We start from the raw sequence: 14,023 nt of genomic DNA on the forward strand, positions 1-14,023 counted from the left end.
GTCATAAGTGACAGTGGCGATAGTGTTAGTGGCAATGGTATGTGATCCAATATTTGGTGTGTGTAACCAATTATTTGGTTATCTGTAACCAAATATTAAACCGTGACATCAAATTTTGATAATTGTGATTGAAATATAATTTGTGATCGATAGATAAATTGTGATCTATAAAATTTTTTATTCGTGACCTCGAAATAAACTGTGACCTATAAAATTTTTGATTTGTGATCTCGAAATAATCTGTGACTATTTAATTTGATAATATGTTATCAATAAATAAATCGTGACCTATAATTATGAATATGTGACTAATAATTATATAACTCTTACTTTATTATATTTTTTTAATAAATAAATTTAATTAATTATATATATATACTTAAATTTTGAATTTTTAAACTATACAGTAGATTTTTGAATTGGTGTAAATTATATACCTGAGTTTTGATTTTTTATCAAATTGATTAACTTATAAGCCCATATAAAACCCAATTAAAAGCCCATCTCTCGATGCAATTGATAAGAACATATCCTATTATATAGCCCAGGCCTGTTTTAAGTCTTGCTGATACAGCAGCCGGAGCGGCTAAGGGTTGCACGAAATCGTGTTGCGGAGATTTGTACTCAACTTCTTCGTTACCAAACCTGGAAGGTAGTATCAGGTTTATTTGTGTAAAAAACGGGGTTTATATGTTGATTTTGCACTTGATTTTATTTTTGTGAATGATTTAATTTCAGCACAACCTCGATCTGTGATTCTCATCTTTTTTAGCTCCTTGAGTTTAATTTTTTCTCCAAAATTGTTGTTTCTTGATGGTAATCTTCATAACGCAACAGAGATTTCTCGAAAATATCTCTCTTGAGGTTTTGACGTGTTTGTTTATGATTTACCGTTTGCCTCGGTGCGTCAAATATTTCTCATACAATTGTCGTGCGCATTTACTGTAATAAATTATCTGTGAGGAAAAGGCAATTTTTGATGTGTTAATAATAAGCTATTGCTATTTTCTGGGTTTTGGGGTGCTATTGAATGAAAATATTCAGTACTTAACGATTGAGATCTCTTTCTGAACAAATTTACTTTCAATGTCACAGCGCGTGAAAGTTAGTGTCCTTATCGATTTCATTTGTGAACCTTTTGTTATAGAGATTCTACTAGAGAATTTCTCCTGGTATCCCCTGTAGCTTAAAAATCACGTACTCACATATGTTCTGAGTTCACATATCTTCCCAGTAATCATTATGATCGTTTCTCGTCTTTCAGCTTGTTCTAGGCGCACAATCATTTTTATCTGTCATCATGGGAGATAGTGAGACTTTGGTGGCACAAACATCTATTGCTTCTGATCATTCTGCAGTAGATTATAATGATGCTAGCATGAAGGCTGCTTCTGACACTGATGCTTCTGCTATTGAAACCAGTGGAGATCTAGCTGCACCCACCATGTTGTCTACAGCAGTAGACTTAGTTAATTCAGATGTTTCTATCAGTGAACCTGATTCAGCAGCTTATGCGTCAAATACAAATGCTGGTGATGTGGCAGTTGTAAACTATGCCCAGCAAGAAATCCCCAACGTCATGGCGTATGATACTAATCTATCCGTGGATCCATCTCAGTCTGGTGCTTATGAGTCTTCTCTAAATGGCAATAGCATCATTGAAACAGGAAATGTCACAGCAGTTGCTATCACTGAAAATGGGATTTCTCATCCTGGGGTTATTGAATCTGCTGCTCTGCATCAACCAGTGGATGATTCTGGTACTAATTTATACCACTATAAGACATTCATCTGATGAACTGTATGCACAAACTTTCTATGCATAATCAAAACTTAGAACTGTAACTAACAATTTTCATACAATACCATCTTTGAAGGAACATTCAAATTTGATATAAAACTATTGGTTTAAATATGCGTTATTGTATTTTAAATTTATGATATGAAGATCATATGGGTTTAAAATTTTCATGGAAGTGAATAAATATTAGAGAATTCAGTTCTTATTATATGGAAAGGATTTGCAATGAGGTTAGTGTATATTGCTCCACATGTTGCATTTTTATGTACTTTCATGACATGTTCACACACATTGTCATCTAATTCTTACATACGTATTGCTAGTGCATGTATACACCCAATTACAAACAAATAAATTTCACAAATCATTGCTGGTAATTAGAACTTTCCTATACTGTTGAGCATTGAAGAAATTAGAGGGATGTTCCAATAAAGCTCATGAAGATTAGGTGTTCAAGGATCTTGAAAAATGATACTAAATTAGATTTTGCCCTCGAAATTTCCATGTTCTGCTCTATTCATATGTACCAAGGCCACAAACGTCTATCTTCAATATACTTTTCATCCTTTTTCGGTTCAGTTCTTTTCATGGGGTCATATTTTTATATGTCTTCTAATTTGATTTCTTTGAACCATTTGTCGAAGCTCTAACTGCAGAAGAACAAAAATTGTGGAGCATAGTGACTGCTAATTCACTGGATTTTAATGCATGGACTTCCCTGATAGAAGAAACGGAGAGAACGTCTGAGGTAAGCTGGATAGAATGAAAATTGGCTTGTCATGATGTTCGTTTTGGTGGTTCTCTATTTCAAATGTCATGTCTACAGCTTGATGCCTTGGCATTCTTGCAGTTGTGTGATAAAAACTTTTAGATGTAGAATTTACTTTGAATACATGCTACTTGTTATAACTGTTTTGTCAGTTAGCTTTTAATTGCATTTGATCTGCATGAATTTATTAATGACTCCTGTTTGGAAAATGACTTACCTCTCTCCAATTTGCAGGCAAACATTTTGAAGATTCGAAAAGTTTATGATGCATTTTTAGCTGAATTTCCATTATGTTATGGTTATTGGAAGAAATTTGCTGATCATGAGGCACGCCTCAGCTCGGTCGACAAAGTTGCCGAGGTTTATGAAAGAGCTGTTCAAGGAGTTACATACTCTGTTGACATGTGGTTGCACTACTGTATATTTGCCATTAGTACCTATGGGGATCCTGACACTATCAGAAGGTAATTCTCCTTTTTGTTTTCTTATTTTTGGCCTTTGTGTGTGTGTTTGTCCTCTATTTCTTTATTTTAATAGCGTTGAAGTGATCTTATGTTTCTTTCTAACGCAATTAAACATTTAACAACAGTGATTACTGACATATAAGGCGAAAAGGTTTGTTACAGAATTCATTTCAGACAGATAGTTGTATGATGTGAAAACCTTGGTTTTGGTGCTACTATATTAGTAGCCATCTGGGTTTATACACGGCCTCATCACCCCTTCAGTTGTACTTAGGGTTATGTTGTTATTCGTGTAATTTTTCATGAAGTTTTGCCTTTTTAACCATGGCACCTGAGGTGCATCAATATACGATGGCTGCTGAGAAGATGTTACCATTAAGGCTAAGATGGTCTGTATGATTCCCTTGAAGGATTCTGTAAGATTATGTTGAGGAAGGTAAATGCAGTGTATTTGTGCCTTTGTTTGGAATTGTTTGAGTCTATCTTTGAGATACTAGTCCTCTTGTATGCATTTATACATGACTGAATGACCTGCATGCCTATTGGATTTCATAATCGTTAATCTGGCTGTTTTTCAGGCTATTTGAAAGAGGATTAGCTTATGTTGGAACTGATTACCAGTGCTTTCCACTTTGGGATAAATACATCGAGTATGAAATTTCTCAGCAAGATTGGCCATGTGTTGCCAAAATTTACACACGGTTATTGGAGATCCCGAATCAGCAACTAGATCGCTATTTTGAAGGGTAATTTTCTGGCTTAATTGTCAAAATTTTCATTGATGATCGTGCTTCCCTTTTTTCCTGCTTTTCAAATATCCTACTGGCTGTGGTGGTTGCGGTTTGAGGGAAAATGATTTGCTTCTCAATTCATCTTTTTATTCCAGTCTGCATGTATGCCTTGGAGGCAGCAATTTATATTGTCTCATGCCACTTTTAACTATACATTTCTAGCAAGAGTAGGTCGGTATCTTTGGTAGTCTGATTTGAACTCTGTTGGATATGCCACTGGTATTTCCTTACTTAACCCATATTATTGTTCTGATGAACGAGGAATTTGTTGCTATGTGCTGTGATTCCAGTTCTAGGATGGGCATTGACCTTATAACACTTCTCTGTCAGTCTATTCAGTTGTTCATTGTTTAAAGACAAAAATTTAAGAAGTCCATCTCACTATATCTGCAACTGCAAATGTTCTGAAGAAAATTTTTCGGTTTTGTTTCCCTTTGTTGTATTCCTACATTTAAGTTTTTGTCTCGCTGACCCAGAAGAAGAAAGGGAGAAACGGGTTGAGGGAAAGGTGTAAATCCTCCATTTTTGTTGTTATTGAAGAGTGACCACTCATTGCATGTCTTGGCCACTACTCAACCATCTAGTTATGCTTTTATCTTCTCCTAGAACAGACTGCTTTAGTTGAATGATTTATTATTTGCGTAGTATACATCTAATTGGTATTAGTTTCTTTAAACCGTTATCTTGTTTATATGTCTTCTCATTTTAGATACATCATTTTAGTTTGTCACATATTGTTACAGATTTAAGGAGTTAGTAGCCAGTCGGCCTCTATCAGAGTTGCGAACTCCTGAGGAAGTTGCTGCTGCAAATTCAGAAGCTGATGATCAAAATGCTGAAGGAGAAGATCCTGCAAATGGTGCAGAACAGACTTCTAAGCCTGTAAGTGCAAGCTTAAAAGATGCTGAGGAGTTGGAGAAGTATATCGCCATTAGAGAAGAATTATATAAGAAAGCTAAAGAGTTCGATTCTAAGATCATTGGATTTGAAACAGCTATCAGAAGGCCTTATTTTCATGTGCGCCCCCTCAATGTTGCAGAGCTTGAAAATTGGCATAACTATCTTGATTTTATTGAAGGTGGAGATGACTTCAGTAAGGTATTTTGGTTTGTATATTCCAGACACATTCGAGCTTATCTTGGTTTGTAGCTTTAGTTGTGCTTGTTATACATTGACTTACAGTTAAGTAATTTCTGCCGCTCATATGCTTTATTGGCTAAACCGTTGGATGAAGCATCTTTTAAAACGGGATATTGAACTTGGACTAAAGCAGGGACGTTGCTTTCTATAAGGCTAAGTACTTCAAACTCTCATTTGAGTCGACGTTCTCGGTTCATGATATGTTGTATGGCAAAATATTTGTTTTAAAGTTCCAATGTTATACATGCAGGTCAGTACTTGTCTTCCTAACCATCTGTCTGTCAGGCAAGGAGGGTCCCTCCTCTCGTATTTGAGGGGCCTCCCTGTTCCGCCAATGGAGTATTCTTTGTGCATTTCTCCTTAGTAAAATTTCGTGTTTTTTATTTTCTTTTTATTTCATTTAACCTTGAATTGGATTTATCAATCTTTGTGTTATCTGTCAGAGCAGGTTGTCAAGCTATATGAAAGATGTCTAGTGGCTTGTGCCAATTATCCTGAATACTGGATTCGGTATGTATTGTGTATGGAAGTTAGTGGAAGTATGGAGCTTGCTGACAATGCACTTGCTCGTGCTACTCAAGTTTTTGTCAAGGTATAAAATATTGTCAATTTGTTGGGACAATTGACTGGTTATATCACGACTTTCTTATGTTGCATTTTCAACTTAAAAAGTATTTTGATTCAGGTGTTCTGTTTTTGTGAAGGTCTCCATGCCTCGTATATATGTTATGCTGCTAATTGCAATCAAGAAAAATCTTCTCTTGCTTATGTTATGCAACTTAGCTAATGAAAATCTTATTGCACAATATATTCATGTGCTCAGACCACACACCACATTTATTTTCTAATTTTACTCTTTCCCTTCATTTTTCGTGACTAACGGCATAAATAACTCTTACTGTTAAAACAATTCTCTCTCGTGAATGTACTCCTGGTAGATGATGGGTTTAGCAAAAGGGATTTTTGACAAGGCCAAGTGTACTGCAAGCAGGTTGGCTGAAAGATCTGAATGCTTGATTCAGATGTAAAAAAGAAATAAATTTCAAACAGAAATGAATATCTGATCACGTGAGAATGCTTGCAGTTAACGTGGGGGAAGAAGTTGGAACTGTAGCTCACATTATCCATTAGAAAATATTATCTGTTTGTATAGTAGCATGACCCCATATGGATTGCAGAGTGACCCCATATGGATTGCAGAGTTCGCCTTCTTTTACCAAAAAATTCTCTTAGCTTCTTTTATATGCTGTATTGCTTGAACTATGATAGCAAATGGAATTAAGTTGGTCCACGTTCTTTATTTTGTTGCTGATTTATTTTTGGGCTTGCACCATTCCTATTTATTAATATCAGATATAAATCGTAGTGAAATGATTATAATCAAAATTGAAAATTGTATTGTAGTGGTTCTACTTTCCAAATTAGATGCATGCTTTTACGGTTATATCTTCGGCTTTAGACTTGGAACCTTTAATGCTCATATTTGATACTGATTCTATTGCTAATTTTGATACACCATCAAATTAGGATCCATTGGCTGAACGAATTTCTCTTGATATGTAGTATGCTTGTCTTTAATTATAATCTGTGTGTACAGAGACAACCAGAAATCCATCTTTTTGCTGCTCGATTCAGAGAGCAACATGGTGACATTTCCGGAGCTAGAGCAGCTTATCAACTTGTTCACACAGAAATTTCGCCTGGACTTTTGGAAGCCATCGTCAGACATGCGAACATGGAACATCGACTTGTAAGGGTTGAATGAGAAAACTATGAAGGTGTCCTACTAATTTGTTATTATGTATAATACTATAATTAGTTGTTTTCTTGTATCTTGCAGGGGAATCTGGAAGATGCGTGCTCTTTATATGAGCAGTCCATCGCAATTGAGAAAGGGAAGGAACATTCACAGACTTTACCTTTGTTGTTTGCCCAGTATTCACGCTTCCTTTACTTGGTAGGTTTTATATATCTATCTTTTTGTTCTTCATTCATCCCGAGTGATGTGTTGTATTCTTGATTATATTTTTAAACTTGTTTTCTTAAATGTCTCTTGCCGTATGTATTTTTGTATCATGATTAATAAATTTATGTTTCTCATCAATTAAAAACAGGGACGGATCCAGGTTTGAATTCAAGACCAGGCTAAAAAAATTTCAAGCCGGGCTAATATGTGAAAAAAATAAAATTTACTCATTAAAAATCTGTTTTTACAAAAAAAAAAGGGGAAAATTACCCTAAAATTTTTTTAATTGGACCAAGTGGGGAAAAATACATTTTTTAACAGTGATTTGACATCATTTCAATCATACATTATTCAATAAAATAATATTACATCCAAATCTAGAACTTTTCCTTATTTTTTAACCACACATTTCTCATTGATTTGACATAAATAATGCTTTTTTTCCTAGAATGTGGCTCAAACATGGGCCTAGTCTTTGCATGGGAGGGGTTGGTCGTTTGAACTGTTGACTGGGAAATCTAGTTTGCATGCTTTTGAGCAACTCGGTTAGACATGGAATGACTGTTCCCTGAAATTTTGAAATGAACATATGTAGTCACCTGCATTGGGTTAAAAATTGGTATCCTCTGGAGAACCCGCAAATTTGAATTTGTTCCTTGCCTTCTTTTCTTATATTAATTGTTATTTTCATTCTTGAACATTTGTAAGCACTCACCTCATCCTTAAATAGATTCCTCATGGGCATACGAGGATTTGTATTTGTGTTGTCTGTGTGGCATCTTGTTATATGTTTGCATCTTGTTGAAAGGTTTCTGGCAAGGTGGAAAAGGCTAGGGAAATTCTTGATCAAGCTGTTGAGAATATCCAGTTGTCAAAACCACTTTTGGAGGTTCTCTCTTTCTCCTTTCTTTCCCCCTTGACAAAAATAGTTAAATAGACTCATGCTTATTTTCATTATAAAGATGCCCCGTGTACACTCAACACAGGAAACGTGTTTATCTTACTTTCATTTGGTATTTCCACTTTGAAGTTTATTTATTCTGTGAATTTTATATTGTTGCAGGCATTGATTCACTTGGAGTCAATACAGCCGCTTCCAAAGCGACTTGATTATTTGGATTCACTGGTTGATAAGTTCGTTGTTTCGAATCCTGACAGCCCTAATGTTTCAAGTACTGCTGAAAGAGAGGAGCTGTCAAGCATTTTCTTGGAGGTAATGAATTGTTTCAGATTAATTATCTCCGTGTACAATGCTTGTTGGAACTAACAAATTTCTTGAAAACCACTATCAAAGAGTGGTTACTGAAACCTAGTTATATGCTTCCTCCAATAGACACCGTTGAAATAATCATTAATGTCTCTTTGAATGCACATCAAATCCTATAAGTATGTAGGTTCCGCCCTTGCGCACTTCCTTGTGCTAATGTGGTGCAAATTGCTGCATGGTTTGGATACTTTCCAAATGTACTCTCAGTTTTCATGTTTGCGAGAAATGATATGCTGTAACAATTTGATGCAAACTTCTTGCTCCTGAGGTTTAATAATTGTTTCTGAATTTTCTTCCTTATTGAATTGTTATTATTGAATTTGTAAACCCTTATTCCACCCAACTATGGTTTAACTTACTTTGCATCCAAATGGTTTTTGCAGTTTTTGGATCTCTTTGGAGATGCACAGTCTGTAAAGAAGGCTGATGATCGACACGCTAAACTCTTCTTGCGGCACAGGAGCACGTCAGAGTCGAAGAAGCGCCATGCAGAAGATTACTTAATTTCAGACAAAGCTAAGCTTGCAAAATCAGTTACTCCATCATCCAACCCTTCTGTTGTGGGTGCATTTCCCAACACGCAAAATCAATGGCCGGCAGGTTATGGTGTACAGCCTCAAGCTTGGCCTCAAGCTGCTCAAGCTCAAGTACCACAGTGGAACCCTGGTTATACCCAACAGGTACTTGCAATTATTGGAATTTTGATGCCACCAGGAACTGGCTGTTGGTAAACCTTAAAAAATTTAATGGAGTTGATATAAATATGAAAATCGGTTGGAGTCATCTCTAAACTTCATCGGAGTGTGCCCTGAAAGCATGATCTAGATTTAATTTGAGAGTATGTTGTGCAATTGTTAGTAAGTTTGATAAATATGATTTACCTTTTGCACATTAGAACTTAGTACATCTGCATTTTAAATGTTGTTTTGGCTTTTTGTTTCGTTTTCTATTGTTTTTGTGTGCATAGTCACGTACCTGGTGAATCGATTGCTATCTAACTGAATTGATTTCACACTACACGTGCATTACTGGTTTTGTGTGTATGAGGTTTTTTCACTGTTAGGTTTGGACGGTTTGTGACATTTTCAAACAAAACCACATCAATTTCTATATCAAACGAATCCAAATCACTTTTTTCTATTTAGTTCAGTTTAAGACCACTGTTTAATAAATTAAAAAAAAAAAACATATATCAAATAAATTAAATCATAAATATTAATCTAAAACATAAATAATAACATCAAAAATATTACAAATCAAAATTCTATAATTATAATCATCATAATGCAATAACATGATGGAAATATCTTAACTTCTTAGTCTATCCTAATTGGTGCAAACTTTATACTTATAACACGTGATTCATTCTCTCCACAACTATAACAATATAGTACATGAATTCATTGATTATAATTAAGTGATATAAAACAACTAATAAAAGAAAATAAATAGAAATATCAAATACAATAACACCTTATATAACTTTTTGTGAATCATTCAAATATTGATGAATCACTTTAGTGTTAAGTTTTTACTCAGATGTATTTAGTTTTAATTGGGTTGGATAAAATTTACATAATTTTTTTTCAGATTCTTTTTTAAACAGTTTGGCAGTTTGAAATAGTTTGTAAAGATTGAAACCTAAACCAAACCCTTCGAAGCAGTTTGGCTCGGTTCAAAACCAAAACTTTGACGGATTCACGTAGACCCAAACCAACTATTTCAAAAAAGCGATTTGAATTCGATTCGGTTCGGTTTGGTTAGAAAGTTTAGTTGTTTTTGACAGTCCTGTATGTAATCTTTTATATTAGTCTTGCTTGTCCTGAAATGCAAAACTATGTTCTTTTGTTTTTGATTCTTTAGGCTGCATATGGCTCATACGGTAGTTATGGAACAAATTATACTCATCAACAAGTACCTACATCAGTGCCTCAAAGTGCTGCTTATGGAACCTATCCTCCATCTTATTCAACCCAGGTACCTTAAAACCATTCTCTGAATCGTAGCTTGGCAAATGGATAGTTCCTTTGTTGGATATCATTTCATACTCAATTTGATCAAGCTTCTTGTAAATTATTGTGAACCAGTGCTACTATCTGTTGGTTTTCAGTTTTCTAGATTAAGATTAATTCTTTTGGCTAAGGTAGAAGAAAAATGTTCAAATTCGTGCAATTGAGGAACTGTAACTACCCTCCTCTGTTTTGGGCAATACTCTAAATCTGAAGTTATCAAGTAATTACGATATTTTTAACAAGTTTCATATCTGACTATGGATGATTTCCACTTCTCTCTCTCTCTCTCTCTCTCTCTCTCTCTTTCTCTCTCTCCTTTTTTTTTCTTTTTTGTGGGTTGCTAATCAAAGCCCACTTATATCACAAATCTTTGCCAAGTAGTTTTTGTTCTTCTATATTTTCGCCTCTTAGTTATTATAAATATCATTTTATTATTATTATTTTTTGGGGGGGGGGGGGGTGGAATAACACAACCTGCAGCAGCTGCAACTCCAGCACCACCACCACCACCTTCTGCAGTTCCACCTGCTACATATTACAGCAGTTTCTATTGAGCAGGCAAATACTCCTAATCAATTTTGCTTGTGTGTACTTTAATCTCTCTGTCCAGTATAAGCGACTCCAATACTGTGAACATGGATGGATTGCTATGTTGTCGAGCACTTAGTAATGTGATTGTAGTAATCTGTTATTTCTGTAGCCAACTTGATTCATACACAACTGTTTTCTTAGTTTTCCTTTTTCAGATTTATCTTAAATATTTGTGTTACCAGTGTGAAAGTGTTAGTCTACACGTTATTTCTTTTAGGTGATGACATGACATGGCATCGAGGCAGCCTGTAGGATTTGAGGCATAGGCCCTTTTGGTTGGACTTCTGAAGAGTTAAAAAGTTGTATGTCATCAAGAAATTGGATAATTTTTTAGTAGTGCTTTGGACTTCTGAAATTGAATTTAAATTCTTCTGATGGAACAATCTTTATCTTTTTATGGCAGACTTTGAGAAGTAGCGAAGCGGTGGACTCTTTGAATTTTTCTTTTTAAACTTTTCAATTATTTATAATTAAAATACATCAATTTTAACTTTAATTAATTAAATTAATTATTTTCTAGTTATGGACTATGCTTTTAATTTGTATGTTAGTAATTTTTTCCAATTTAAAATCAATATGCACGGACTTAGAAAATATTTAATAATATTATTTACTAGTAAAATAAATAACTCAATAATTGAAAATGCGGTAAAATATAAAGTTGGGGCATCTTATTTTTTTCTAGTGAGACTTAAAAAAATAAAGTGTACAAGAATAATCAAAAAAATATTATTCGGACTCGATTTTCTCTAATTTTCCACAAAAATGAAAATAGAGTCTATAAAATTACTTCTAAAATTAATAGGAATAACTTAATTTTGGCTTTATTCTTTCGTACAGTTAGAAAATCTTAAAATTGCTCCATCTATGCAAGTGAAACCGATGTCGAATCCCAGAGTTTTTAATTCATTTGCCAAATTCGTTACCACATACTGCACTTAATTTTAGTGCAATCCTAGCCATTAAAATTGCTGACGAACTATAACAGGGAAAATCACTACCGTAGATGACGATTCATTCCCCCACAAGTACGGTAACGTAACGCCAAAAGGAGAAATTTGCACTTTTACTCTAAATTGATCTCTCCAAAAAATTTATTCTTTTTTCCTTTTATTTTCTACCACACAATCTTCCATAAAAAAATATTACATGTAAATAAAAAATTAAATCTTTTTCAACTACACATTTTTAAGAAAAACTCTATTTCAAAAATTATAATCGCCATATAATAGGGGTCAAACAAGAGCTAAGGGTTTTATTGAATGGAATGTTTTACATACTATTTTCTATTATTGATTTTTAATTGAAAATGTTTTTTCCTTATAGAAAGTACTTCATTTGACACTTCCAACATTAGAAAAATAAATAAAAATTCTTAATCGCTATCTTCCAATTAATAATTTGTGTACAACCAATAAGAATTAAAAGCTACCAATTAAAATTTTTATGATATTAGTTTATTTGTTGCTAAAAATTATTTTCTTATTCATTTTAAGTTGGGGTGATTTATTTATTTTTTTGAAGCGAAGAATATATAAATTCATACTAAAATAAAATATATGGCCCCGTTTGGTAGGGATTTTTTGCCTCAAAAAATTGATTTTTTGACCGTTATTTTACTATTCAAACCGTAATTTTTGACTTCTTTTCTCACGTGTGGACCCCACATCAAAAAATCAATTCTCAAAATCCCTACCAAACGGGGTCAATAACTTTGTATGAAAATTAAAGTATAAAAAAATTATAAATAATGCAGTGACAAAAAACTCTGCTGAATGTTAATTATCAAGAGATTTATAAATGAGAAAATTGGGACTCGTGTGAGCATTTCTATTTAGGAGTAACATGTTGGAAATTGAGAAAAAATGGGAAAGAATTTGCCACTGTACGATCAAAATCCTGAGCAGCAGCAATCAATTGAGAAAGTGAATTTCAATTTTCATCAAAAATAGATTGTTTTGGTGGGTACGAATTAAAATGTTGGAGTGCAAATGCTTTTGTTGGAGCAGAGTGACCGATGTATGGCAGCGTGAGCCCGAAACTCTCTTTCCCTCCCCGATTCCTCAATTGCCTCAAGGTAATCACAAAATTATTTATACATGCAAGTAATGAATCTTAGTTCTGGTTATTAGTTGAGGGGATTTGATCCACTCAGATTGAGAGAATTTGATCTGCAGAGATTAATCATGTCTGAAAATGGGTATTATCCTGCTAAAATAATATTTATGCTGTCCAACTTTACAGTAACAATGATTATAAGGAAGAAACTCCCAATTCTTGGCCACCTTGAACTCAATTGTGTGGTCAATGATCAATTGGTCATGAATGACACAAAGAAAAGAAAGAAAAAAACAGTAGTGTCCTACTTGTCTCAGTTGTATTCATGAGCATATTGTATATTTCAGAGTTTTATTTCAAATTTTTATGTGTTCTCAGGCATTCTATTTTCATTCTTATCCTTTATTTTTAACTTTGTTTTCAAGCTTTTCGTAATCACAAGGACTGTATTTGCTACAGAAATGAAATACTAATAGTGGGGCTGGGTGTGAGAACACAATTTGGAAATGCTTCTTTCAGTTCTTGCACCTGTTGAAATCATCGTGCATGTTGTTTGCATAGTTAAGCTTGAGGTTTGTTTCATGATCATTGATCTGCATTACATTTCATTGTAGTATGTTTCATACATTGAAGGACTTGCAAAGTTGTCAAATTTATGGTTATTTGAATGGCTTATACAGTCAAACTTCTGCTTGTTCCTTTGTGGTAACCAATGCTTGAATATGCAGGTTCACGATTTGGTAGCTAGAAAATCGGATTAGGATAATTAGAGGTTTGCGAAGTAACTAAGTTTGAGTTTATATGGGGATGCTATATGTCTCAGGATGGGATAAGGGGCATTTGTTTCTATAAACCAATTGGAAGAACTGATGGATTCTTTAACCTTCGTCACTACTGTAGATCTACTTGGTTAAACTAATTTTTTATTTTTTATTTATGTGGGGGATAGTTCGACCGTAGACGAACTTTGAGATAGTCAACCGTGCAATATGGCCACATTTTTGAGGAATAACTTCTCCATCAACAATTTGAGCTGCATAAATTAAGAATATTACAAAGTATAAATGTCTTAACACTATCTGACGGTGATGGGCAGCATGGCATCGGTCAACCCCATTGAATTTCTTGTTTTAACTGTAAATGGGAAGTTTCTTTACCTATTTG

The 14,023-nt window shown here is 34.1% G+C and overlaps 1 protein-coding gene and 1 long non-coding RNA gene across 6 annotated transcripts; both read left to right on the forward strand.

The window, feature by feature from the left end:
- Positions 1-515: 515 nt before the first annotated feature.
- LOC111371610 (pre-mRNA-processing factor 39-like) lies at positions 516-10,203 on the forward strand. 5 transcript variants are annotated; one of them, XM_022993677.1, is made up of 13 exons: positions 516-652; positions 1,265-1,760; positions 2,458-2,549; positions 2,805-3,034; positions 3,613-3,780; positions 4,569-4,923; positions 5,414-5,557; positions 6,563-6,715; positions 6,806-6,922; positions 7,740-7,820; positions 7,995-8,144; positions 8,582-8,878; positions 10,062-10,203. In XM_022993677.1, exons 2-13 carry the CDS (start codon positions 1,301-1,303, stop codon positions 10,182-10,184), a joined length of 2,370 nt encoding a protein of 789 aa, XP_022849445.1. In that variant the 5' UTR covers positions 516-652; positions 1,265-1,300; the 3' UTR covers positions 10,185-10,203. The 5 variants fall into 5 exon arrangements, with proteins under 5 accessions (XP_022849445.1, XP_022849447.1, XP_022849443.1 ...); XM_022993679.1 differs by having other exon boundaries at positions 550-652; positions 1,275-1,760; positions 2,446-2,549; XM_022993675.1 differs by having other exon boundaries at positions 558-662; positions 2,446-2,549; positions 10,062-10,202.
- Positions 10,204-11,018: 815 nt separating this feature from the next.
- Positions 11,019-11,243, forward strand: LOC111371611. The gene is made up of 2 exons (XR_002698612.1): positions 11,019-11,103; positions 11,205-11,243. It is a non-coding gene; the product is annotated as an uncharacterized LOC111371611 (long non-coding RNA).
- The last annotated feature ends 2,780 nt before the right edge of the window (positions 11,244-14,023 follow it).

Source organism: Olea europaea, chromosome 22, assembly GCF_002742605.1.
Source record: "Olea europaea var. sylvestris chromosome 22, O_europaea_v1, whole genome shotgun sequence".
In the NCBI taxonomy this organism is placed as follows: domain Eukaryota; kingdom Viridiplantae; phylum Streptophyta; class Magnoliopsida; order Lamiales; family Oleaceae; genus Olea; species Olea europaea.

Bases quoted from the DNA above. Each gene is read 5' to 3' on its own strand.
- LOC111371610 (XM_022993679.1), top strand. From the start codon at position 1,301: ATGGGAGATAGTGAGACTTTGGTGGCACAAACATCTATTGCTTCTGAT. The intron at 8,145-8,581 runs GTAATGAATTGT...TGGTTTTTGCAG, and splicing joins TGTCAAGCATTTTCTTGGAG to TTTTTGGATCTCTTTGGAGA. The intron at 8,879-10,061 runs GTACTTGCAATT...TTGATTCTTTAG, and splicing joins ACCCTGGTTATACCCAACAG to GCTGCATATGGCTCATACGG.